Source organism: Pseudorca crassidens, chromosome 16 (assembly GCF_039906515.1).
Source record: "Pseudorca crassidens isolate mPseCra1 chromosome 16, mPseCra1.hap1, whole genome shotgun sequence".
Lineage (NCBI taxonomy): Eukaryota > Metazoa > Chordata > Mammalia > Artiodactyla > Delphinidae > Pseudorca > Pseudorca crassidens.
In genome coordinates, this window is record NC_090311.1 from 2848707 (window position 1) to 2876063 (window position 27357).

Here is a 27357-nt window from a genome sequence, read left to right on the forward strand (position 1 = left end):
CTGAAGTATAAAGAGCTTAGCTGCTAATAAAAGGGAAGGGGTTTCCCCTCCTATCTGCAGATCCGGACCCCCCAGAAGGACACTTCACAAAGATCATAATGGGTTAGCCGGGATCACACAGACACGGGGCCCCTTGTTGACTGATTGTCTGACAGTTGTCACCTATGTGTCTGATATTACTAAGTCCCGTGTTGATTTCCTTGGGGTATTTTTGTCCCTTTAATTGCATATCTTCCTGTTGTGACCCTACACGGGGCAACATGTTGGGCTAGAGTTACCTGATGGCAGGTGCACATGCACTGTGCATGGCACCTCCTCGCTGGGGTGGGACTTGGCAGCGGCCACCCCACGGGGAGGGCAGGCTCTTAGGACGCAGGACAGAGCCGATCGCTTCGTCCTGGGAGGTCAAGCACCCAGACTCCTTGTGCAAAAAGGGAGCTGGTGAAATTCAGGATTGTGAGCAATCCTTCTCTGAATTTGTTTATCAAGTACTTTACCAGCAGATTAATGGGTTGCCAAGCTGTTCCCCAGACAGTGTAATTGAGGCAAATTGCATGAATACATTGCATCAATATGAGTGCATGAGTCAAGCTGGGGGAAGGCAGCAGTGCTTGGTTAAAAATGTTCTTTGCCATGTAAAATGAGCCAGCAATGGAGCTGTGCAGAACTGCAACGCCAGCAGCCTTTCTGCCTGTCCGTCCCCTCCCTCCCCTCCACCAACTCCACCCAGACTTCCAGGTGGCTCAGGGCTGGTCCAGGCTGGCCCATGGCTCAGGGCTGTGCCATGCTCTTCAATATCATCTGCACTTTAACATGACACTGAAGCCAAGTTTTCCAAAACATTCCAATTCTGTTCATTCCAGGTGTCACATCTTCCCTCCAGCTACGCCTCGGAAGAGCCAACCCCCTTGCGTAGAGGACATATCTCTAGAAGCTTTCATTTCCGCAGCAGTCCCTGAGGTGGGCTGTGTAGCCAGGCTGTCCTCTGGGAACTCAGACACTGTACAGTGATTCACACCCATGTGGAGCCACGTCACTTCTCGCTCGGGTCGTCAGATACAGACCACGGAGACGTTGGATGCTCACAACACCACACGGTCAGAAGGCAGCTGCCGATGAGCGAGGAGCCCTCCTCTCAGGTGAGGGCTTTTAGAAATGCTCCGGCCCTGGTGCTGGGGGCCTGAGGAGAGAGCTGCCTGCCTCTGGGTCAGGCTGTTGGTGCTGCCAGGAGGCAATTCTGAGCCACAGACAGAGCCCACAGAACTATCTGGACCCCTCTGTCCAACACGGGCTCTGCCCCAGTTGGTACTTTTGGTACTGTGTTGGGAGGTCCTGAGGTGTGTGGTGGTGCCCACGACCTACTGGGCTTGGAGGACCAGAGCCCAAGACCCAAAATGGGCTCCCAGTTAGACAGGCTGATGTGGGAAGTGGGCACCAGATGTGCCACTCAGTAGCTCCATGACTGCGTCCTCCAGAGCCTCAGTTTCCTCATCATAATATAAGGATAACATGGGTGCCACTGGGTGGATCAACTGAATTAATTACAGTCTTTTAAGAGAGGGCAGTCCTTCGCCTTTGAAGGGCAGTGTTATGAGATGAATTGTTTCCTTCTCAAACTTCATATATTGAAGTCCTAGCTGCCGGTAACTCAGAATGTGACTCTATTTGGAGAAAGAGTCTTTAAAGGTATTTAAGGTTAAAATGAGGTTATTAGGGTGGGTCCCAATCCAATATGACTGTTGTCCTCATAGGAAGAGGAGATTAAGACACAGACACACACACAGGGAAAAGACAGACACACAGGGAGAAGACAACCATCTACATGCTGAGGAGAGAGACCTCAGAAAGAAACCAAGCCTGCTGACACCTTACTTTTGGACTTCCAGCCTCTAGGACCGTGAGAACATGAATTTCTGTTGTTTGAGCCACATAGTGGTAGCAGCCTGAGCAGACTAATACAGGCAGATTTGCCCACAGCTGGCTCTGCCCTCAGCCTAGAGAGAGTTAACCTTTTATTCCTTAATCTCTTCTGTTTCTACCTGTCACTGAGTCATCTGCTCAGAGGCTTCCCAGCTTTGTGACAGGTGAACAAAACACCTGTGCATTGGAAACAAGCATACGGGTATAGCCAAGTAAACTCCTACTGGACCTAACCCTCTTGCATATAAAAACTAAAAACTCTGCACAAAAAGAAAAAACTCTGCCCAAATCTCTGACTGATATCTGAACCACACATGCTTGTAGGTAGAATCAAAGCAGTTTAGCTAAAATAAAAGATCTGCGCTGTGATTTGGGCTGATACTAAAGACAGAGTTTGCAATTTAAGTCCAGTCATGTTAACTGCCTACCAAAACAAAAAAGTCAACATTCTCTGGAGGATTAGAATAGACTCCAGAATCTCTGCAACATAACATTCCGATACATGACATTCAGCATACAGTCTAAAATTGCTTGACATATGAAAAAAAAAAACAACAGGAAAATGTGACTCAGTCTCAAGAGGAAAGTCAATCAGCTGAGAACAATCCTGAGGTGACCCCCAAGATGCTGGAATTAGAAGGCAACAACTTTAAAGAAGATATTATAACTACACGCAATTAAGTAAGGAAAAATATGCTGGCAGTGAAAGAAGAGATAAGAAATCTCAGCTAAGAAATAGAAATTATAAAAATCAGAACCAAAAAGAAATTCTAGAACTGAAAAAAATAATTGAAAAATATTTGAACTAAAATATTCAGGGGATTGGCTTATTACCAGAACGGAGATAATAGATTAAAATCTGAGTCAGTGAACTTCAATATAGATGAATGTCAATCATCCAATCTGAAGAAGAGAAAGAAAACAGGTTGAAAATAATGAAGAGAGCCCTGGGAACCTGTGGGACAATATCAAAACATCTAACACATATGCAATTTGAATCCCAAGAGGAGAGAAAGCAGAGAATGTAGGAGAAAAAAGTATTCAAAGTTATAGTGGCCAAGACGTTTCCTAAATTTGGTGAAACACCTAAATTTGAATTTCAAAAGGTTCAGTGAGCCCCCAAACAAGATAAATATAAATAAAACCATGTCTGAGCATCATAATCAAACTGCTGAAAATCAAAGGAAGAGGCTATCTCTGAAGCAGCCAAAGAAAAACTATACACATTGTACATGAAGGATACGATCTGAGTGACTGCAGACTTCTCATCAAAAACTATGGAGGCCAGAAGGCAGTGGAACGTTGTGTTTGATGCTGAAAGACAAACCCGTCAACCTAGGAGTCTGTAACCAGGGACAGTATCCTTCAAAAAGGAAAATGTTTTCAGATTAAATAACAGAGAATCTGTTGCTATTTATGAGAACTACTAAAAGAAGTTCTTTGAAAGGAAATGATACCAGTTGGGAATTCAGATTTTAGAGAAGTAATGGAGAGTATCAAAACTGGGAAATATGTGGGTACATATAAATGAATGTTAAAATCTTAATTTCTTTAAAATACATAAGACTGGGGCTTCCCTGGTGGCGCAGTGGTTGAGAGTCTGCCTGCCGATGTGGGGGACGTGGGTTTGTGCCCCGGTCCAGGAGGATCCCACATGCCGCGGAGCGGCTGGGCCCGTGAGCCATGGCCACTGAGCCTGCGCGTCCGGAGCCTGTGCTCCACGATGGGAGTGGCCACAACAGTGAGAGGCCCACGTACCACAAAAAAAAAAACCCATAAGACTGTTTAAAGCAAAAAAGCTGTAACATTTTCTTCTGGGGTTTATTATGTATGTGGATACAATACCCATGACAACTATAGATTAAAGGACTGGGGGGACATATGGACCTATACAAACTATAGATTAAAGGATGGGGGGGACACATGGACCTATACAATTATAAGGTTTCTACATTTTACATATGGTGCTACAGTATTAACTCTAACTAGACCGAAAAGTGAAGGATGCATATTGTGTATACTTTAATCTGTAAGCAGCCACTAATAGTGTAATGTACAGAGGTGTAGCTAAAACACAGTAGGTTAATTGAAATGGATTTTTTAAAAATATTCAACTAATCCAGAAGAAGGCAGAAAATGAGGAACAGAGGAACACAAAACGGAGGGAACGAAAAGAAAACAAATACTTAAATTAGCCTAAATCCAACCACATCAAAACTTACATTAAATTTTAGTGAACTGAGCATGCCAATTAAAAGGCAGAGGGTGTCAGAATGGACTTTAAAAAGCAAGACCCACACCTCATACTCATTAGGATGCGACAGTGAAAAACCCAGAAAATAACAGGTTGCAAGGATGTGGAAAAATGGGCATCCTTGTGCACTATTGGTGGGAATGTACAATGGCACAGCTGCCGTGTAAAACAGTGTGGTAATTACTCAAGACTAAAAACAGAATTACTGTATGATCCGACAACTCCACTTCTACATATATACCCAAAAGAACGAAAAGCAAGGACCTGAACAGATATTTGTACACCATGTTCATAGCAGCATTATTCACAGTAGCCAAAAGTGGGCGGCCACCTATATGTCCATCGATGGGTGAAAGGGTAAGCAAAATGTGGTAAATACATACAAGGAAGTATTATTCAGCCTTAAAAAGAAGGACATCCTGACACAAGCTACAACATAGGTGAACCTTGAAGACATTATGCAAAGATGTTTCTGTCACAGCCCCGAGTACTGAGGGGCGTCCACACACCCTCCCCCATGCTCAGAGCCCTGAGGTCCAGATACATCAGGGCTGTGTCTACTCCTCACATGCTGGTACCTGCTTTGACTAAAACAGGAAGGAAAACCCCAGATTCAGGACTGGGGCTCTCCCCTCTGCCCTGCTCCCCTGTGCCTTCCAGTGCAGAGTTCCCAGGAACACCCTCCCTCGGGCAAGCCTGGCCACCGCTGCCCAGCCCCTCTGGCCTCTCTGCTCTGGGCTGCAGCCTGCGATGCTGTCTGTGAGTGGGGCCCGTGGGCCCGTGCAGGCAGGCTGGTGGCCGAGCCCAGTGGCAGGCCGTTGACCTGGACTCGCAGCCCGAGCGAGAGGTTAGTTCTGGACAATTCCGCCCTCGCCAGAGATTGTCTTCCTGGGATGGCAGGGCACAGCCTACCACTCTGCCTGACCTGGGGCAGGGGAGCCAGAGAGGGAAAGAGAGCAGGGACTCTACCTGTGGACAGGGGACCGGAGTGCTGGCTCTGAGTCCACACGCCTGATGAGCCCAATGAGTGGACGTTTTAGTCATGATGAGCTGTTCCTCCTCCTTTCTTTTACTGCTATCTGAGTTCTGTTTTGTCTGGTGTTAATGTCGCCAGCCTAGCCTTCTTATGCTTACTGGTTTCAGGGCATGTCTTTTTCCATCTATTTGTGCCCAGCCTATCTGAGTTTTCATTTTAAAGTAACGATTTTAAAGGAACCTATTTAAGCTAACTATTACAGCTGGGACTTGCTGTTTGCTCATTTCTTTTTCATTGTGGTAAAATACACAGAACATAAAAATTCCCTGTCTTCAGTGTAATTTACCATTTTTAAGTGTATAGATCAGTAGTGCTACGTGTATTCACACTGTTGTGCAGTCAGTCTCCGGAACTGTTCATCTTGCAAAGCCGAAACTCTGTACCCATGAATAAATGCCCCGTTTCTCCCCTGCCCTGCAGCCCCTCGAGACCACCATTCTGCTCTCATCTCAAAATCCTGGGGGCTGTGAGCGTGGTGGAGGGTGTGTGGGTGTCCCCTCACTCAGGACCCTTTAGCCCTGTGAGCCATTAGGACACTGGGTGTCACCCAGGTCCTGCTGCTCTGAGGCACAGCCTGTGGCATTGGCCAATGTCACGCCGCAGCCTGACTCCTGTCTCTCACTGGCCGGGGCCATGCTCCGTGGCAGATCTCGGGCCTGGAGTCCAGGTCATGGGCACTTGTTTATACTCGGTGGTCTGGGGCTTCATAGGACCTCCTTTATGGTCGACGAGCCACAGGTGTGGGGAAGTCCCCAGGCAAGTCCTCCCCGCTCAGGAGCGCGGCTGGAGGAGAGAAGCGCAGAGGACCTCAGCGCCTGGCCCTGGCTCAGTGCACTCACCTGCCACGCACGTCACTGCCTGGCCCCCCCGTGCATCCATGGGACTAACAGGCCTGTTTCTCATTGGGACCCCACAAGGAAACGGTTTCAGCTGCTCCTTTTCTGTGTCTCAGTGTGCACGCAGCGGTTTTCATCACCCGACCAGAACGCCTGAATTACTTCTCTACCCCCTGCTGCAGCAGCCAGCGCTGGAGCTCTGATCCAAACCTGAACACTGGGCACGCTTGCGTGAATTCTTGGGAGCTTGAGGGGAAAACATTTCAAATTAGGGAGAACATCCCAGTACTTGGGAGCACTTGGAATCCTCAACAGCACCACCATTTCTAAGTGCATTTCAGAAGAGGAAAAAGCTCCTCTGTGAGCATCCCTTGAAATCGCCTGACAGAGAATACTCTGCAGGGGCCCGTGGGTGCCTCCTAACTTTTGTGGGAGAAGGATCTGAAGAGCCCAGAGGCCGTCACCCTCTACTGTGTATCATACAAGCAGTGTGAAACCTGAGGAAACACTGACAATGCTTTGGACACAACACCAGTGACCTGCCCACGTGCTGTCACGGCATCTTCCCACCGGTGACCCATCATCAGGGCTGCAAACTGATACCCGTGAAACCACCACGTGGAACGTGAGCCCCTGAGCCATGGGCCTGGAACGGTGAGAGCATCATTCTCGCAGCCCTGGGGGTGGGGGGCAGGGGAGCTTCCAACAATGTTCACGGCAACCCTCGACCTGTCAACATAGACTTTGAAACACTCACACCCATCTTGGAATATGGCAGAGTATCAACCAATGAATCGATTTTAAAAATTGAACTTTAAGGACAAATAAATAAGATCGAGGAGGCTTTGCTGTATTTGTCTGCTAGGGCAGCTGTAACAAAGCCACAGGCTGGGGGGCTTAAACAAGATGAAATCTATCTTCCCACAGTCCTGGAGGCTGGACATCCAAGATCAAGGTGTGGGCAGGGTTGGCTCTCCTGAGGCCTCTCTCCCTGCCTTGTAGACGGCCACCTCCTCCCTGTGTCCTCACGTGTCTGTCCTCTGTGGTCACGTGTATCCAGTGTTTCTTCTCATAAGAACACCAGTCCTAGCGGATGACCTGATGACCTCCTGTAACCTCAGTCACCTCTCGAAAGGCCCCATCTCCTGGCAGGGGTGCCGGGACCACTTGGACATGTGAGGCCTCCGTCACCTCACACACCAAATGGGGATTGGAGCATGACCCCCGTCAGACGTCATGAGGAGAAATGAATCCATCCAGGCAACAAGAGTTTGGAACGGATACATCAGGCCCGTGATGAACAGGAACAATTGTTTCTCAAATCCCTGCTTTGCCGGCGAAGCCCCAACTGGTGCTTCCTTAAGTGCGTCTTCTCCGGCCAAGCGTGGAGATGGCCAGGGCCGGGGTCCCCGCCAGGAGCTCAGTACGTGAGGGAGGCGGATGCAGACACAGGCACTGGCATCCTCTGAGGTCACCGTCAAAGTAGCCTTTTTCACAGGGCAAAGGGAAGCCAGGTAAAGGGGCACTGGGGGTCTCCAGGTGTGGGCAGGGTGCTTCCCAGGACAGAGCAGATTCTTCAGGAGGTCCAGGAGTCCGCAGAGCTGCAGGAAGCAGAGTGAGGGCTGTGTGTCAGGGGAGCCACTGGCTGCTAAGAGTTCAGAACCAGATGCCCAGGTGGGCGCCGGGCCCTGGCGGGGGGGCTGACTAAGGAGTTGCTCCCCACACTAGTGTCCTGGGGCCGCTGTAACCAAGTGCCACGAAGTGGGCAACTTAAAACAGCAGAATCTATTCTCTCACGGTCTGGAGGCCAGAAGCCAAGGTGGCAGCAGTGCCCTCCCTCTGGATGCCGCAGGGCATCCTTCCTGCCTCCCTGGCTTATGGCGTTCGCTGGGGTTCCTCGGATGGCAGCTCCTCCGTCGTCATGTGGACGTTGTCCCTGTGTGTTCTGTTCCTCTGTGTGTGTCTCTCCTCTCCTTACAAGGACACCAGCCATTGGATTTGGGGCCCACCCTAATCCAGAATGACCTCATCTTTAACCAATGACACCTGCAAAGACCTATTGCCAATTGTCACCTTCCAAGGTTCTGGGTGGACGTGCACCTGGGGAGACATGATTTAACCCTGTGCAGGAAGCATGTTGTGAAGAGCAGCCCCCCTTTGTCCCATCTTGGAGAGACTTTCTCACTCCCCAATTCACCCCTGTGATGCCCCAAAGCAGTGTGTGATATTAACTGAGTCACAAGTGTTTTCTGAAGAGAAGCTTCTTTCTTGCTTCTCTCCCCAGGGATGGAAGACGAGCAGGTGCTTCCTTCCCCAGGCAGGGGAGGCTAAACCAAGCCCAGGACTGCGGGACCGTGGGTAAGAAGGGGGCTCCGGGCCTCTGGCCTCAGACAGGCTGCAGCCCCCAGGCCGTCCCTGCCGCTTTCTCCCCTCTGTGCGTTCACTGCGCTTTGCCCACTTGCATTAGATCATACTTATCTAATAGGACTTAATAGGACTCATGTGTTTGCAAGTGGTCAGAACAAAATGGGAGCTGGCCAAGGCAGCCAGGGGCTTGTGGAAAGGACTTGGACGTGTCTCTAAGAGCCACTCAGCCCCTAGGAAAGCAAGCACAAACCAGGGTTGGATGTGACATCCGGGCCACGAACGCCCCCAGGCCCCTCCAGCTGCCTCCCCGCTCCCTGCACTTGGTTCCCTTCACGTGCGCGGCGCGTCAGCTTTCTCCACGTGGCTGCCGACGGCCCCCAAGTGGGTCTGCCTCAGCCGACGGAGCTCCAAGTCCAGAACCCTCAGGGCAGCAACTCGTTGGTCAGGTCCCTCCCGGCCCCGCGCAGCATCGGAGGCCGGCTGGGGACAAGGAATTGCCCACGGAAAGGCGAGGGCCTGGCAGGGAAGCCTAGGGAGGTCTGCTCCCTGCCGCCATCACTCGGGGATCGCTGGTTTCCAGCATTTGGGAGCCACAGGGCTCATGTTTGTCACTTGGAAATCATGTCCTGTGCAGGGCTGAGCGAGCTAAAATCAGACGTTGGCGCCATTTAGCTGACACCAAGCCGTGAGGGATGCTGCAGTGCTGGGGCCTCCAGGCAGCAGGGACCAGGGACGCGGTGGGAGCTTTCCTGTAGACCCGGACGCAGGCCGTGCACTTGGAGGGCCGGAGGGCCATTCCTGCCTGGCTGGCCAGCTCTCCCTGAACCAGCCCGACAGGCCTCCCTATTTCTGGTCTGGGCTGGGGGTTCCAGTCCATGAGAGACAGTGTGCCTTCATGAAGTCAACCTCACGTTCCCCCATGCTTTTCAAAGGCAGGAGAACCCAGCCAATGCCTCCTAGAAGAGAAACGGAGATGGGGAGAGCGGGAGGGAGGAGAGGTGATGCCAAGCTTTCAGGAGAACTGCGGATGGAAGGGGGCAGGAGCAGCAAAGGCTGAGCAGTGAACAGAAAGCTGGGAGGAAACTCTGACCCAGGGCACCGCTGAGGGCTGCCCAGCGGCCGCAGCAGGCGGGAGCTTGAGACGGTAGATCTTAACTGGGAATTTGATGATCGCTTGAGCAAATGGTAAAAAGAGGGTTTGTTGGCTTGAGCTGGAGAGTCCTGAGATGGTGATGGCTTCGGGCGGGGAATGACCCGCATCAGGGGTCGGCAAACTCTGGCCCTCGGGCCACATCTGTCCTGCCGGCTTTTCTTGTAAGTGCATTGTTACGGGAACACGAGCACAAGCATTTAAGTGATATCTGTGTCTGCTTTCACACAACAAGGCAGGGTTGAGCGGTTGTGCCGGAGACCATCGTCTGGCAGAGCCTAAGATATTTATTACCTGGGCCTTTACACGAAAGGTTTGCTTGCCCTGGCTCTAGAGCTGTGCTCTCTAATGTTATGACACTTGAAACCTGTCTAGTCTGAACTAAGATGGGCTTAAGTGTAAACTAAGATTTCAGAGGCTTACTAGGAGGAAAAGGGTAGTAAATAGCTCATTAAGAAATTTTGCGTATTTGTTTGCGTGTTAAGGTGGTATCTTTTGATGTGTTTGGCTAAATGAAATATAGTATGAAAATTAATTTCACCTGCTTCTTTCTACACTTTTCCCGTGGCTACGTGAAAAGTGTAGAATTTTCAACTGTGTCTGTGGCACCTGTTGCATTTTTATTGGACGGCGCTTGTTCAGACTCCACGCCTCTCTCCCACCTCCCGGGTGGGGTTCCTGCATGTGGTGGAGGAGGTGGCTGCCGGCATCATCTTTTCAAATTGCAGGTCACAGCCTATCAAGTGGCCAGGAAATCCGTTTAGTAGGTCATGGCCAGAATTTTTAAACAATGAAATAGAACAAAAGAAAATATTTATAGTGAATTGCACACTAAAGATGCTGGTTTGCAAAACCTTCTTAAGTTAAGCATTTTTTAGTTCATCGATCTAAGTGCTGGAAGTTGTAAGAGGTACAGTTGACCTGGGGATTGGCTCCAGAACCTCTGTAGATACCAAGACGCGAGGATGCTCACGGCCCGTATATAAAATGGCTGAGTATTCTTCTCGCATTTGGTTGAAACCACAGATGCAACCCCATGGATATGGAGGGCCCACTGTGCTATAATTTTATGAACAACTAAGAAAGAAAACACACAGCCAATTAAACCATGATGAAACCATGATGAAACCATGATGAAACCATGATGAAACCATGATGAAACCATGATGAAATTAAATGACAGGCATTCGGAACACCAGAATCAGTCCCAACAGCTTCTTGGTGCTTTGAGTTCCTTGTCTACCGTGTAGGCCTTGGCCATTTATCCTGCCTTGGGCTGCATTGCTGGGTGTGGTATAGTCAGTCCTTTTGCATGTGTCTTGGTCACCAAACACAACCCAGCCTCACCTACTTATGGGCCTCTTTCCTTCAGGTTCATAAAGGACTGGATGTTGTTTTGCAGGAAACCATGTGGCCTCCCAGTCATTCTCCCAATGATGCGTATTTGCTTCCCTAATGTTTTTTTTTAATTAATTGATTGATTTATTTATTTTTGGCTGAGTTGGGTCTTTGTTGCTGCGTGCGGGCTTCCTCTAGTTGTGGCGAGCGGGGGCTACTCTTCATTGCGGTGCGTGGGCTTCTCATTGCGGCGGCTTCTCTTGTTGCGCAGCACGGGCTCTAGGCGTGTGGGCTTCAGTAGTTGTGGCTTGCGGGCTCTAGAGCGCAGGCTCAGTAGTTGTGGCGCACGGGCTTAGTTGCTCCGCAGCATGTGGGATCTTCCCGGACCAGGGCTCGAACCCGTGTCCCCTGCATCGGCAGGCGGTTTCTCAACCACTGCACCACCAGGGAAGCCCAGCTTCCCTAATATTGAATTCTGATTCAATATTGATTTGAATTCGAGTCAGCTGCGCTTTGGTGCGTTCTACATACTCAAAATTCTTTCATTTCAATGCTGAATCAGTGACTCTCTTTGAAGACATTTTAACAAAAATGAAGTTCACCCCATGTGGTACCAAAAAGATGGGCAACTCAAGTGAGTTGAGGAGGGTGCCAGGCAGCGATTCATTGCAAGGTGGGGTCTGTGTAAGACAGAGTGCATTTCAGGAGGCTAAAAGGTTAGAATAGACCACACGTGAGATATGAACATGTGAGGATTGGTCCAGCATAAACCACGTTTCCTACTGTGGGTTGTGCTGAAATGTGTCAAGCGGTGCCATTCATGTTTAACGCGGAAGGTGGGGCGGGGCCTTGTGGGGCCCACATGCGTGCGTTCTCTCCTAGGCCATGCAGGATGTTCATCTGTTCTTTCAGTAGTTCAGGAAGGATTATGGAGCAGGTACCCCATGCAAGGTATGAGCTGGCGCCAGAGGAGCAGGGGGCAGCCTCGGGACGGGGAGAAGGGGAAGCCCAAAGTGCAGCAGGAGTTAGGCGAAGTTCTGCCTCATGGCAGCTGGCGCGGGGGGTGGAGTGTGGCCTCACTTGAGATGCAGCACGGCAAGATGAGATCTTTCCAGAGAGACGCCCAGGCAGAAGCAACACTGTGAAGAGGGAGGAGAGAACACCTAGTGGGTCAGTTAATTAACCAGCCAGTCAGCTGCCCTGTGTGCCCGGCTGCCCCCTGCCCCATGCCAAGCTCCTCGTGGTTGGCAGAGGTTCCATGGAGATGGTTCTGAGTGTCTGTGCACTAGAATTGACGGCTCCGAGACTCTGGCCAGCCCCTGGGTCCTCTTTGCTTTGTTGTCCCCTTGGGCTCATCTCCCGGTGGCCCAGGATGGTGGGGGCCCTGCTGCCTGCCAGTCCCCTCTGCACAGAGCCAGTGGACCCTGCAGGGTGCTAACCCCATGGGCGGCCCACAGGTCTGGGCCAGTGGCCCTCCCTGCCCTGCCCATGCTGCGGGAGCTACTGTGGTCTCAGGCGTGGACACATGTGGGTTTGCTTTGGTGGCAAAGCCTGAGGGTCCTTTGAACTGAGTCAGTAGTTTCTCTGGGGGATGCACAAAACAAGCAAAGCTTCATTTCCCATGTCTCCCGGGTGACAGTGGCCAATTCCCACCCCATCCCCCGGCATCCTCCTTGCGTGCCCGCCGCCTGGACATTTTGGCTCCAGAAGAGGCAACGGAGCTGACACATCTTCGGTGGCGAGCGGTGAGCACACAACTTCGTAATGAGGTCGGAAAGTTTGGGGCTACAGACTTACTGAATTTTGTAGTAAGATATAACACAGCGGCTCGCATCTGCATTTCACAGCGCTGTTTAGGACGGATGTTTAACACGTAATGAATTGAATGTTTAGATACGGCAATGCATTTGACGCCTACCATTAAAGAAGGGGGCTTCCAAAGCAGTGACGTCCTCCTGAAGCTGTGGTTTCGGGGTCTAGGCAGTGAAATCTCCAATGGGCCAGAGGGGGACGAAGGTCTCGAAGATGCTCTGTACCTTCTTCCTGTGCAGAGGGGTTCCCGGGGCCTCCTCCATCCCTAGTGACCACCCAGGCTGCTCCCGCCAAGCACCCCACCTCCTTCAGATGAAGCATTGGGTGAGCTTTCCTCTCTGACAGAGATTGTTCTAGAAAGGCATCCCATCCCTTGTGGACTGATTCAGGAAGTTAAAACAAAGTTATGAATACCCGACAGTTTTCTGTATATTATGATGTGTACTGTGCTCCGTGGAACACTGCAGCGTGCTTATTACAGTTTATTTCATAAGTCGATGCACCTTAAGAACAATTTATTCCAATATTAATACCTCTTAAGGGAGACATCATCAGCCTCACTAGAAAACAGTATTATGGTAAAGTCCTGGGGAAAACCGTGCAAAGCAAGGCAGCAAAATCAATAAAGAAGCAAAGGAACACTTGGCACATGCGATGAAGGACACGAAGGGCTGCCCTGCGATGTTGCTGAGTCTGCTCGGGGGCCGCACAGACCTGGCCCCTCCCACCCGGCCCCCTGATAGCAGCCCAGGGAGGCCAACGGCAGCCGGGGGCCTTGCCACGCGGCAGGACAGGCCCCACCTTCCCGGTGGCAGCCGCTGGTCTCAGTGGGGCCCGTGAGTGGTGGTAGGTCACGAGCCTCATGCAGCCCAGCCGGGCAGCCTGACCCGCTCCGGGGAGCTGGCAGACGGTCCTCTGCCAGGAAAGGGTCCCATCTGTGCTTCTCACACTGGAGGCTGGAGCCCGAGGCCCGCTGCCCAGCTGTGTGGCCTCGGACGCCTCTCCAACCCTCTGTGCCTCGGTTTCCTCATCTGTAAAACTCAGATAACCCCCAGTGACCTGTTGTGAGGACTAAGTGGGTCATAGTGGAGAAGCAGTCAGAGCAGGGCCTGCACAGAACAAGCATCATGGGATAATGTGCCGCTGCTGCCAGCCTCATCACAGGACAAGTCATTTCATCTCCGGGCAAAAGAAGAAGAAGAACGATGATAATACCAGCAGTGTCACCAAGCAATTAAGTATGATGCTGGGCTGCGGGGCAAGCACATGGTCTAGAGGCTGCTGGGGGAGGCCGGCCCCGCCCTGTCTCCGCGCATGGAGCCACGCCCCACACTGAGGACCCCACTGCCTAAGCCTTCGGGCTCATTGGCCTAGAAAGAGGCGGACCAGCTGCAGCCTCAGTGGAAGGGCTCATTTGGAAAATGGAAATGCATGTCCTAACCCCATTTGTCATGTTATCAGCGCTCATGACAGCCGCATGGCACGATCCAAAGGAAAGATTTAGACCTAATGGGGAAAAATCAGTTAAAATTGACGTATCCATTAGAAGATTTTAGAACTGAAAGCATATTCTTCACAGAGTGTTAGGATGACTTCTTAGGTGATGCTAAATCAATATCTCATACTTGGGAGGAATTCATTATTTTGTTTTACGAGAACCGTCTGGTTCCTAAATTCTCTCCTGTTCTGCCTTTTCAAAAACACCCAGAAAAGCCCCAGATGAATCTTATAGACACCAGCCACAGTTCCAACTCGGAGCCCCTTCAGAAAGAGAAAAGATGAGAGGGAAGGGGCAGACGGTTTCAAACAGCTCCCTCCTCACCAAAGGGAGCCGACCTCTCCCAAACCCCGTCTGGGGCACGACGCCATCCCAGGACACAGCGCCTGGCTCCACGCCCACGCCTGCCCCTCCCAGTCTCAGATCCATTAAGGCTACAGCCTCCTGCCTTTTTGGTCCCTGCGCTGCTCTGGCTGTCGACAAGTGTAAGAGACTCAAAGTGGACACCAGAGTGGGGACGATTGCACCTACAGAGAGGAGGGTCCACCACTGCACCAGGTGGTGGAGGAACGGATGGGGGCGACAGCCTGTGCGGGAGGAGCAGCCCCCAGACCCATCAGCCTCCTAAGCCCGGCCCACCCAGAACTGTGCCCCGAACTCAGCAGCCGGGTGAGATTAACACCCTTGAGGGGAAAACAGAAAAGGTTTCCTTATACTTTTTCCCTCTGAAGTGATGCTTTCCTTCACATCCAAGAACACACCGTGTCACTGGAAAACATGAAACTGGGTATAAAATATAAGCCTTTGAATGAACCGTTTATTCTGATGAGTATGAACTTTCCTTGGGGAAGCAGTGAAGGGTGGGGGCTGAGAGTGTGGCTTCTGCATCCAGTTTGCCTTCGGACGTGTCCCGGCCTGGCCCTGCACGGGGCGGCCGGCTCACACCCTGTCCTCCACCTCTGCGGTGTGGACAGGGCTGGGCTTAGGGTCCCCGCCCCTCGTAGGTGCCACAGAGCACGTGGCAGAGCCTGGCTCTGGCTGTGCGGCAGTGAGCGTCGGCCGTTGTTATTACCGTTGTTTTCCACCCGTGCGGCTGGTCAGCAGCCTGAGGTTTGCGGCCCTGGCTGCCGGGGCAGCGACATGCCAGTGTCCCTGGGCTGGCACTCCCTCCAGCCCCGAGACCCCACTCTGTGGCCTCAGCAAGGTGCCAGATGTCCGTGAACCTGGACACCCTCGCCGGGGGTGGGCACAGCCATACCCACCTGTCTCTGCTTCCCGTGGCCGCCTAACACGCCACCGCAAGCTTATTTTATCTCAACGTATTTTAGATCAACAGAAATGCGTTCTCTCACAGTCCTGCAGGCCAGAAGTTCAAAATCAAGGTGTCATGCGGGGCTGCGCTCCCTCTGCAGGCTCTGCGGGGTGGCTTCCCACTTCTTCCAGCCTGCCTGCTGCCGTGGTGCTTCTCTCCCGTCTCTGCGTCCATCCTCACACGGCCTCCCCTGTGCATCTGTACCAAACCTCCCTCTGTGTCCCTCTAGGAGGACACCTGATGGCATTTCGGGCCACCCAGATAACCCAGGATGAGCTACACCCCTCAAGAACCTTAACGGCATCTTTCGTCATAGAAAGTAATAGTCACTTGTCTGCCAGGCGAGGTCCCATCCACAGAAACTGTGATTAGAGCATCAGCGTGGGGCTCTCAGAGCGAGGAGGGGGTGAGATCCTGCCTGATTCCCGGTCAGCCACCACGGTGGCCGTTGTTCAGCCTGCATGAGACCTGCCTCCAGTCCGGGAGTGAAGCCATGGGGACATCGGTCCCCTCTCCCCGTCTGGCTCTGAGCCCCAGCTCTGCACTGGAGGGAGGGACAGGAGTCCCACTCCTGTCCCTGGGCCCCAATAGCCTGTGAGAGCTGCCACCACTGCCCTCTGAGGCTCTCAATGCCACCTGCCTGGCGCTCTCCCCCAGCCACCAAGCCTTCTGTCCTCGTGGGGCAGTGACCACAGCACAGCCTACGTGGTACCCCCAGCAACACCACCTGGGACCCAGCTTTGCATGATGGGAGAGCCCTCAAGCCCTCACCAGCCAGACGACTGTCTGCCTCCTGCCCTGAGATGCCTGGAACATCTGCGGTGCCCCTTCTCCCATCAATTCTGGGAGCTCCTGGCAACCCACCAATAAACGGCCTCTGTCAGCTTGCCTGCCAGAGTCAGTCTGGCAACCAAACCTCCACCTGGGAGCAGTGCTGAGACCACGACACCTTTCGTGCTTGAGTTAAAGTAGATTTATCTTTTTTTTTTCAACCTGAAGAGCCCCATCTAAACTACCTGCTGCGTGCTGGGACCTGCATCTCGCGGGTGCCACTCTGTGCCCCGTGCGGCTGTGCAGTTGAGGAGACAGACACATCAAACCGACAGCGACACGGCGACAGACACATCAAACCGGCAACGACACGGCCTTACCCTGGAGCAGCACCAGGGCCCCCATGGCACTGGGAGTCTGCGGCAGGCCGAGTGCGCTCACCAGATCCCGTGAGGGCTGGGCGCTGAGACACCGGGAGGTGCAGCTGCTGCCCGGGAGAGAATGTCACAGGTCAGAGTGTGGGTCTCCCTCTTCTAGGCCTGTCTCCGCCCTCTGGGTCCCCACTCACCCCACAAGTCTCCTGACAGGCTCCACGGGGCTGCAGCAAAGCAGGACCCACGGGTCTCCTGAATGTGCCCTGCCTCCCCTTTGGCTGGACTTAAGGGCTAAATATGCCAGGCTGGTGTTTTCCTCCAAACTCCACAGCAGGGACAAAGCAGAGCATGGGAATCCAGACCCCAGGGCAGCCACACGCACACCTGTGCCAGATGGAGTGGGAGGCCGACCGGGCGATGGCAGATGGGCAGAGGCTCCACGCGGGCCTGGCTCCAAGCAGGCCCCCTCCCGACGGCAGAGCCAGACTTGTCCTGCTCGAGGATGCTGTCCCGCTGTTCCTCCACGGTACCCCTCTGGCTAGCGTCTGCACGCTTTTCTCGAAGCCCATGTCAAGGGCGAGCTCGTGGAAATAAAGCTTCGTTCGTAAGGATCCAACAGCCATTCTAGACGCAAGCCACCTCTGGAACTAAAAGTCTGTTTTGTCAAAAGTGAACAATGCAGGATACATGTGCAGTGATAGTAACTTCCGCCCCAGCCACGTGCATCTTATCTAAGACACCAGCCGAGACCCGCACGTCACGATGACCACGGCGAGCCGGCTGGGTGAGCTCTCACCGGCTGCGGGCCTGCGTCCAAGTTATCTGCCCCAAGAAAGCAGGATGGCCCGTCTAATCCATCTTTTAATTATCCTTCTGAGGATGTGGTTTATAACCAGAACCTTTCAACAAGAAAGGGATTGATGTGGAACCCAGTTCAGTTTTACCATAAATGGCTGCAACGCCATCCAGAAACAGGGAAGAGTCGGCCGAGGTCACTTAGGAGAATGTACGTGCGTTTTCCCAGAAGTTCACGAGCACTTGCTGGGCTTCTGAGGACTGCGCTCTCCCAGCCAGACGGGCACACGGAGGGCGTTCGGCGCAGCAAAGCCCACGTGGACTCGGCCTTCTTAAAAAGCAGGAGGAGGATGTTGGTGAATCTGCAGGACATCGGACTGGCAGACATGGGCTGTGGGCCTCCTTTTCTCCCCAGTAGCAAAAGTAACTGCTTATTGCAAAACTTCCTACAATTCGGAAATGAAACAGAGACACAGTTCAAAGGTCAGAGCAAAAAGCTCCCATCCTCTTCCTGCCCTAGTCCCATCCCCGGAGCAAATGCCATTGGCAGGTCTTGGCTGTGTAAGTACAGATACACACATTTCTTTTTCAAAACTAGTTCATTGAGATACAAGTCACATAACATACACCTCATCCAGTTGAAGTGTGTATTCACAGACAAGTGCGCCCATCACCACAGTCATCACCTCAGAAAGCAGCTGAACACCCGCGAGCCCTGCGCGGCCTGTTTTCTGTCTACTTTCTGTCTCCATAGATTTCCCTGCTCTGCACGTTTCATGTAAATGGAATCACACAATGCACGGTCGTTTGTGTCTGGCGTCTTTCACTCAGTATAATGTCTTCAAGGTTCATCTGTGGTGAAGAGTGTGTTAGTATTTTATTCCTCATCATGGCTGAATAATATCCCATTGTACGGATATATCACATTTTGTTAGTGCATTTGTGACTGTGCAAATGTCCACATTTGTTCCTGCCGCCCACGGACTCCATGCCCTCCAGCACGCTTGGGGATCCCACTGTTTCTCCTGGCTGTGTGGCGTTCCCCCTGGGTACTCACCGTCATGTCTTTGAATTCGAGGTCCCAGCCGGTGGCCTATGTGCCACGTTTGGCCCACCAGTGTGTCTCCCCCTGCCTGCTCGGCGATCAGCTGGCTTTTTTGGATAAGTAAGGGAGGCAGCCCCTCTGCGTGCCCTCACCACGTGGCGCTGGGCTCTGAACGGGTTGCAATCTTGACTTAAGTTCTCCTTTCCCGATAGATGTTCAGGTTGTTTGTTAGGATAAGCTAAGTAATAACAAAGGACTCCCCAACCATAGTGGATTAAAATAACCCGAGTTATCTCTGGCTCACGCTCGGGTCCAGGTGCCCCAGACCCTTGAGAGGGTCCCAGGCTGGTCCATCTCCTTCTAAACTGGCTGCTCAGCCACGCAGAAGGGGAAGCAAATGCTGACTGATGCTAGAACTTGGCCCTTAAAACGTTTCCAGGAAGTGACACGTGACTTACCCTCGGGGGCCATGGCAAATGTCAAAGGGACGTGCCCACATCTGAGCCTGGAAGGTTGGCCAAGTGGTGCCCGGGACTCCTCAGGTACCAGCTGGGCCGAGGTGACGTCCGGCTTGGGCATGCTTGGTGGCTCTGGTTAGGCACAGCCAGGTTCCTTTTATTTTTCCTTCCTCCCTCCCTCCCTCCCTCCCTCCCTCCTTCCCTCCCTCCCTTCCTTCCTTCCTTCCTTCCTTCCTTCCCTTTCCTCTTTCTTCCTTCCTTCCTTCCTTCCTTCCTTCCCTTTCCTCTTTCTTTCTTTCTTTCTTTTCTCTCTTTCTCTCTCTCTCTCTCTCTCTTTCTCTCTCTCTCTCTCCTTCCCTCCCTCCCTCCCTCCCTCTCTTTCTTCTTTCCTTCCTTGTTTTTTTAGTTGAAGTATAGCTGCTATACAATATTATCTAACTTACAGGTGTACAATACAGTTATTCATAATTTTTAAAGGTTATACTCCATTTATAGTTTTTTTTTTAACATATTGGCTATATTCCTCATGTTGTACAATATACCCTTGTAGTTTATTTTGTACTTCACAGTTTGTACCTCTTCCTCCCCGACCCCTTTATTGCCCCACCCCCACTGGTAACCACTAGTTTGTTCTCTAGACCTGTGAGTCTGCTTTTTTTCTGTTATATTCACTAGTTTGTTGTATTTTTTAGCCCGTTCTTACCAGAGCTGAGAAGGAATGCATCACTTTCCAAATATGGTATCAACTTCCTATATGGCCTTTAAAAAATAATTATTTTGTTGAAGTATAGTTGATTTACAATGTTGTGTTATTTTCTACTGTACAGCAAAGTGATTCAGTTTGACATGTGTATACACTCTTTTTCATATTCTTTTCCATTATGGTTTATCATAGGATATTGAATATAGTTCCCTGTGCTCTACAGTAGGACCTTGTTGTTTATCCATCCTATGTACACTAGTTTGCATCTGCTAATCCCAAACTCCCAGTCCATCCCTCCCCCACCCCTATCCCCTTAGCAACTACAAGTCTGTTCTTTATGCTGTGAATCTGTTGTGTTTTGTAGATGAGTTCACTTGTGTCATATTTTAGATTCCACATATAAGTGATATCATATGATATTTGTCTTTGTCTGACTTACTTCACTTAGTATGGTAATCTCTAGGTCCATTCTTTAGGTCCATTCATGTTGCTGCAAATGGCATTATTTCATTCTTTTTTTTGCCAAGTAGTATTCCGTTGTATATATGTACCACATCTTCTTTATCCATTCATCTGTCAGTGGACATTTAGGTTGTTTCCATGTCTTGACTATTGTGAATAGTGCTGCCATGAACATAGCAGTGCATTTATTTCTTTGAATTAATGTTTTGTCTGGATATACGCCCAGGATTGGGACTGCTGGATCATACGGCAACTTTTTTTTTTTGTAAACTTTGCTATTTTTATTACTCTTAACAAACAGATATCACATGTTAGCCTCCTCCTTTCCTAGACATGCATATATATCAGCACGCCTCTTCGTATGACATACTACCCATCCCTTCCTTTCCGTTTGGACTGTGCCTTTTTTTGTTTTATTTTTAACGTCATTATTGGAGTATAATTGCTTTACAATGTTGTGTTAGTTTCTGCTTTATAACAAAGTGAATCAGCTATATGTATACATATATCCCCATATCCTGTGTCTCCCTCCCACCCTCCCTATCCCACCCCTCTAGGTGGTCACAAAGCACCGAGCTGATCTCCCTGTGCTATGTGGCTGCTTCCCACTAGCTATCTATTTTACATTTGATAGTGTGTGTATGTCCACGCCACTCTCTCACTTCATCCCAGCCTACCCTTCCCCTTCCCCGTGTCCTCAAGTCCATTCTGTATGTCTGCATCTTTATTCCTGTCCTGCCTCTAGGTTCTTCAGAACCTTTTTTTTTTTTTTTAGATTCCGTATATATGTGTTAGCATGAGGTATTTGTTTTTCTCTTTCTGACTTACTTCACTCTGTATGACAGACTCTAGGTCCATCCACTTCACTACAAATAACTCAATTTCATTTCTTTTTATGGCTGAGTAATATTCCATTGTATATATGTGCCACGTCTTCTTTATCCATTCATCTGTCGATGGACACTTAGGTTGCTTCCATGTCCTGGCTATTGTAAACAGAGCTGCAATGAACATTTTGGTACATGACTCTTTTTGAATTATGGTTTTCTCAGAGTATATGCCCAGTAGTGGGATTGTTTGGTCATATGGTAGTTCTATTTTTAGTTTTTAAGGAACCTCCATACTGTTTTCCATAGTGGCTGTATCAATTTACATTCCCACCAACAGTGCATGAGGGTTCCCTTTTCTCCACACCCTCTCCAGCATTAATTTTTGCAGATTTTCTGATGATGGCCATTCTGACTGGTGTGAGGTGATACCTCATTGTAGTTTTTTTTTTTTTTAAAGAACAGATTTATTTATTTATTTTTGCTGTGTTGGGTCTTCGTTTCTGTGCGAGGGCTTTCTCCAGTGTGGCAAGCAGGGGCCGCTCTTCATCACGGTGCATGGGCCTCTCACTATCGCGGCCTCTCTTGTTGCAGAGCACAGGCTCCAGATGCACAGGCTCAGTAGTTGTGGCTCACGGGCATAGTTGCTCCACGGCATGTGGGATCCTCCCAGACCAGGGCTCGAACCTGTGTCCCCTGCATTAGCAGGCAGATTCTCAACCACTGCGCCACCAGGGAAGCCCCTCATTGTAGTTTTGATTTGCATTTCTCTAATGATTAGTGCTGTTGAGTATCTTTTCATGTGTTTGTTGGCAGTCTGTATATCTTCTTTGGAGAAATGTCTGTTTAGGTCTTCTGCCCATTTTGGGATTGGGTTGTTTGTTTTTTTGATATTGAGCTTCATGAGCTGCTTGTAAATTTTGGAGATTAATCCTTTGTCAATTGCTTCATTTGTAAATATTTTCTCCCATTCTGCAGGTTGCCTTTTCGTCTTGTTTATGTTTTCCTTTGCTGTTCAAAAGCTCTTAAGTTTCATTAGGTCCCATTTGTTTATTTTTGTTTTTATTTCCATTTCTCTAGGAGGTGGGTCAAAAAGGATCTTGCTATGATTTACGTCATAGAGTGTTCTGCCTATGTTTTCCTCTAAGAGTTTTATAGTGTCTGACCTTACAGTTAGGTCTTTAATCCATTTTGAGCTTATTTTTGTGTATGGTGTTAGGGAGTGTTCTAATTTCATTCTTTTACCAGTAGCTGTCCAGTTTTCCCAGCACACTTATTTAAGAGGCTGTCTTTTCTCCATTGTATATTCTTGCCTCCTTTATCAAAAATAAGGTGACCACATGTGGGTGGGTTTATCTCTGGGCTTTCTGTCCTGTTCCATTGATCTATCTTTCTGTTTTTGTGCCAGTACCATACTGTCTTGATTACTGTAACTTTGTAATATAGTCTGAAGTCCAGGAACCTGATTCCTCCAGCTCTGTTTTTCTTTCTCAAGATTGCTTTGGTTATTCAGGGTCTTTGTGTTTCCATACAAATTGTGAAATTTTTTGTTCTAGTTCTGTGAAAAATGCCTTTGGTAGTTTGATAGGGATTGCATTGAATCTGTAGATTGCTTTGGGTACTATAGTCATTTTCACAATGTTGATTCTTCATATGGCAACTATTTTTAGTTTTTTGAGGAAACTCCATACTGTTTTCGATAGTGGCTGCACCAATTTACTTTCCCACTAAAAATGTAGGCGGGTTCCCTTTTCTCCACACCCTCTCCAGCATTTGTTATTTGTAGATTTTTAAATGATGGCCATTCTGACTGGTGTGAGGTGGTACCTTGGTGTAGTTTTGATTTGCATTTCTCTAATAATTAGTGATGTTGAGCATCTTTTCTTGTGCCTGTTGTCCATCTGTAGGTGTTCTTTGGCAAATTGTCTGTTTAGGTCTTCTGTCCATTTTTTGCATGGGTTTTTTGTTTTTGTTGTTGTTGAGTCTTATGAGCTGTTTACAGTAAGTCCCTTACACGAAACTTCAAGTTGCGAACTTTGAAAGATGCCAACGTGTGTGAGGTTATGGCCTTCACCATGAAGGGGGTTTGGAAGAACCTTTTTTTCACAGTTTGTTCATGATTTTCGTGGATTTGAGAGATAGATGAGGAGTCCAAAGAGGTCTTCAGCAACTTAGTGGCCCTCAGCAAGAAGCTAGAGCTAGATCTGCAAGAGGACGACTTCATTGAACTCCTTGCTGTACAACACGAGGAGCTTACTAATGAAGACCTGATGGAACTGGAGGCACAGAGAAAGGATGAAGAAGGACAAGAGAAAGAAAAAGTAACTGAAGAACCAGAGAGATTCATGACACAGGAAATGGTAAGGGGATTTCCTTTATTTGGGAGGCACTGTTAGTTTTTGAGGCACAGACCCGAAGGAAGAACAGTAGATGAAGGTTGCAGCAGCCGTTCAGAATGCAATCCAGCGCTACGGTGTCACCTATGACGAGAACAAAGAGCTACTACCCAGACATCACTGGATTGTTTTTTCAAGAGGGTAGATAGAATTGAATCCAGCAAGGAACCAGAACCTGTGCCACCAACGTCGGGTGTGAGTGAAACTGCAGCTCGCCCTCCGTCTCCTATCGCTGACGACCCTTCAGCTCTACCGTCTCCCACCTCCTCTCCTTCCTCCAGTCAGTAACTCTTCTTGCCTGTTCACTCAATGCCAGCCCCTGTATGCCACCTGTTGTACTGCACTACTGTACTTTTCAAGGGACTGTACTGTAAGATTAAAAATGTTTTATTTGTTGTGTTTGTTTATATCTTATGTGTTATCTGTGTGAAAATTATTATAAACCTATTACAGTACAGTACTATATAGCCGATTGTGTTAGTTGGGTACCTAGGCTAACTTTGTTGCACTTATGAACAAATTGGACTCACAAACGTGCTATTGGAATGGAACTCGTTTGTATGTAGGGGACTTAGTGTATATTTTTTGGAAATTAAACCCTTGTCAGTCACATCATTTACAAATATTTTCTCCCAGTCTATACAGCCTATTTTTTTTTTTTTTGCGGTACGCGGGCCTCTCACTGTTGTGGCCCCTCCTGTTGCAGAGCACAGGCTCCGGACGCGCAGGCTCAGGGGCCATGGCTCACGGGCCCAGCCGCTCTGTATATGGCCTATTTTTAAAGAAAGGAAGAAACGGGACCTACGGTTTTAAGATAACACTGAGTGCTTAAACATCATTCTGTCTGCTGTGCTTGTCCTACTTTCATGGGTCAGGCTCACCTGGGAAGCCCTCCGTCCTTTGAGGACCTGCCTGCCACTTACCAGGTGGTCACCTGGAGCCACATCTGTTTCACCTGATGCACCTTCCAGGCCACAGTTGGCTGCATGGGTGAGGGGAGCAATGAAAGTGACCCAAACTACCCCCTGGATTCTTCTCCCATCTTCCTTTTTGGAATAGAGCCCTGTCAGTTCCAGCTGACACAGTAGCATTGGTGGACCAGAGATGGAGGCCCAGCTTGGGAGTCAGTCCGCTAGGCTGGGCGCCCTTGTCCAGCCTGAGACTGTCAGCCCAACGTTAATTCTTACACTGTTAAGAATTACACTTAGGGGGCTTCCCTGGTGGCGCAGTGGTTGAGAATCTGCCTGCTGATGCAGGGGACACGGGTTCATGCCCCGGTCTAGGAGGATCCCACATGCCGTGGAGCAGCTGGGCCCGTGAGCCATGGCCGCTGAGCCTGCATGTCCGGAGCCTGTGCTCCACAATGGGAGAGGCCACAACAGCGAGAGGCCCGCGTACCGCAAAAAAAAAAAAAGAATTACACTTAGTTTCCCAGGACATGTGACCAGGTACCACAGGCTGGCGGCTTAAAATGATAGACATTTATCATCTCACAATTCAGGAGGCCGGAGTCCAAAATCAAGGTGTGGGCAGGGCCAGGCTCCCTCTGGAGGTTCTAGGAGAGCATCCTTCCTGCCTTCCTCCTAGTTGCTGGTGGTTCTAGGTGGTCCCTGGGCTTCCTCCATCACTCCAATCTCTGCCTCTCTCCTCACCCAGCCTCCTTTCTCCCTTTGTGTGTGTCCTGGTGTCTTTGACACCTGTCATTGATTGATATACATCTTTGCACACTTAGCCAATTATTTCCTTAGTCTCAGTTCCTAGAAGTAAAACTGCTGGACTTTTGGCCACATCCTCCAATTGGCCCACAGAAGATGGTGCCTCTGGCTGCAGGGCCCAGGGGGCAGGCTCCCCCTACCTCCCACCCGCATCATTACTGGCTCTCCCTGCTCCCTGCTCCCCTCCTTCCCTTTCTCTTCCTCCTCCTCCATTTTCAATTTTGCCAGGCTGAGGGGTAAAGAAGTTAATTTGCTGTTTTATTTGACAATTTTTCATTTCTCCTTTGGTGAGATGCTTTATATCCTTTATCCTTTTTTTCTATTGAGATATTTAGGAATTTTTCTTGTTAATTTGAGAAAGTTTCTCTTTATTAAGGATGTCAACCCTTCTGTCCTCCATATCTGTTGTAGATATTTTTCCCAGGTTGAGGCAAACTTTCTTCAGGTGAGAAATTCTGGGAGAGGTGTGTGGCACGAATCCTCGTATGGGGACATGAGGTGACATAATGGACATGAATGTCTTTCATTGCAGTTTCCAAACCCTACAGATGTGCTCTTCGATGGCTACTTTTTTTAATATAGATATATATAAAGTCCAAGGGGATAAGACTAAATCATAAACAAGTGAAGACATTTTTACAGGAAACAAGGACATTGATGTCTGTGTCCATGGCTTTTCCCCCACATTTTTAAAATTATAAAAGTATTACACACAAAATAAAAATATTAAAGCAGTGTAGACTGATATGAAATGAAAAAGAAACATTTCCCACCCCATTCCCCCTCTAAGGAGAGAACCATTTTAACCGTTATGTTTTCAGATCTTGTTACCGCCATAATTCTAAATAAAATGCTTCCACTCTGTCCCTGCATTTGTCCATTTTAAGCAATTTCTATCTGACTTCTCAGTATGAAAGAGAAGCTTAAGTCATTTCAACTTCATCCATTCCCCGCTTAATTTTGGTATATTGTTTTTAGCCCTTCCGTGTTTTCATGAATAGTTTAGAATCCCATGTATGGACCTCCGCTTCCGCGACCAGCCTTGGACACACTCTCCTGTCTCCCTTCTGTGTCAGGGGAAGAAGTGGGGAATCCTCTCTCTGCACTGTTCCCCCCAACTGTGTCAGTGATGCCCTGTCATTTGCATTGGAGTATAATTGCTTTGCAATGTTGTGTTACTTTCTGCTGTATAACAAAGTGAATCAGCTATATGTGTACATATATCCCCATATCCCCTCCCTCTTGCGTCTCCCTCCCACCCTCCCTATCCCACCCCTCTAGGTGGTCACAAAGCACTGAGCTGATCTCCCTTTGCTATGCGGCTGCTTCCCACTAGCTAGCTATTTTGGTAGTGTCTATATATCCATGCCACTCCCTCACTTCGTCCCAGCGTACCCTTCCCCCTCCCTGTGTCCTCAAGTCCATTCTTTATGTCTGTGTCTTTATTCCTGTCCTGCCTCTAGGTTCTTCAGAACCTTTTTTTTTTTTTTTTTTAGATTCCATATATATGTGTTAGCATGTGGTATTTGTTTTTCTCTTTCTGACTTACTTCATGCTACCTGACAGACTCTAGGTTCATCTACCTCGCTACAAATAGCTCAATATCGTTTCTTTTTATGGCTGAGTAATATTCCATCGTATATATGTGCCACATCTTCTTTATCCATTCATCCGATGATGGACACTTAGGTTGCTTCTGTGTCCTGGCTATTGTAAATAGAGCTGCAATGAACATTGTGGTACATGACTCTTCTTGAATTATGGTTTTCTCAGGGTATATGCCCAGTAGTGGGATTGCTGGGTCATATGGTAGTTCTATTTTTAGCTTTTTAAGGAACCTTCATACTGTTCTCCATAGTGGTTATATTAATTTACTTTCCCACCAACAGTGCAAGAGGGTATCAGGTGGTGATGAGAGCTGTGGAGAAAACTAAAGCTGGGAGAAGAGGGAGGGAGGTGAGGGGTTGCAATTTAACAAACGGCTAGGGGAGAATTTATAACACTTACTCGGTCCTCAATCTGTTAACTGTGTTTCCCCTATAATTGCCACTATGTTGAGTCTATAATTCTAAAGCTAGTAAAAATACATTATGATTTTATAAATATTATTCCTTTCCTATACCACTGAGCCTGGCTTCTGGCAAGGGGATGATCCAGGTCTCATGTTGAAATGGATGTATAATTTTTACATTCTATCAATTGCTCCAAATCGCATCAGGATGCCTCATCTGGGCCCATGACACTCATCTGTAACTCTTTATCCTGGCATTGCTAACGGCCTTTCTTTT

General features: G+C 49.2%; 1 protein-coding gene across 2 annotated transcripts in view; it reads left to right on the forward strand.

The window, feature by feature from the left end:
* Positions 1-27357, forward strand: part of C16H10orf143 (chromosome 16 C10orf143 homolog) — a 108321-nt gene that overhangs the window by 58522 nt on the left and 22442 nt on the right. Inside the window, exons 1-2 of one of the 2 annotated variants that reach the window (XM_067709026.1) lie at positions 962-1139; positions 8331-8404. The exons of the other annotated variant lie outside the window; for it this stretch is intronic. Coding sequence (XP_067565127.1) covers positions 1116-1139; positions 8331-8404 — 98 coding nt within the window. The 5' untranslated portion in view covers positions 962-1115. Of the gene's footprint in view, positions 1-961; positions 1140-8330; positions 8405-27357 lie in introns of those variants that run through there. 2 annotated transcript variants of the gene reach the window in all.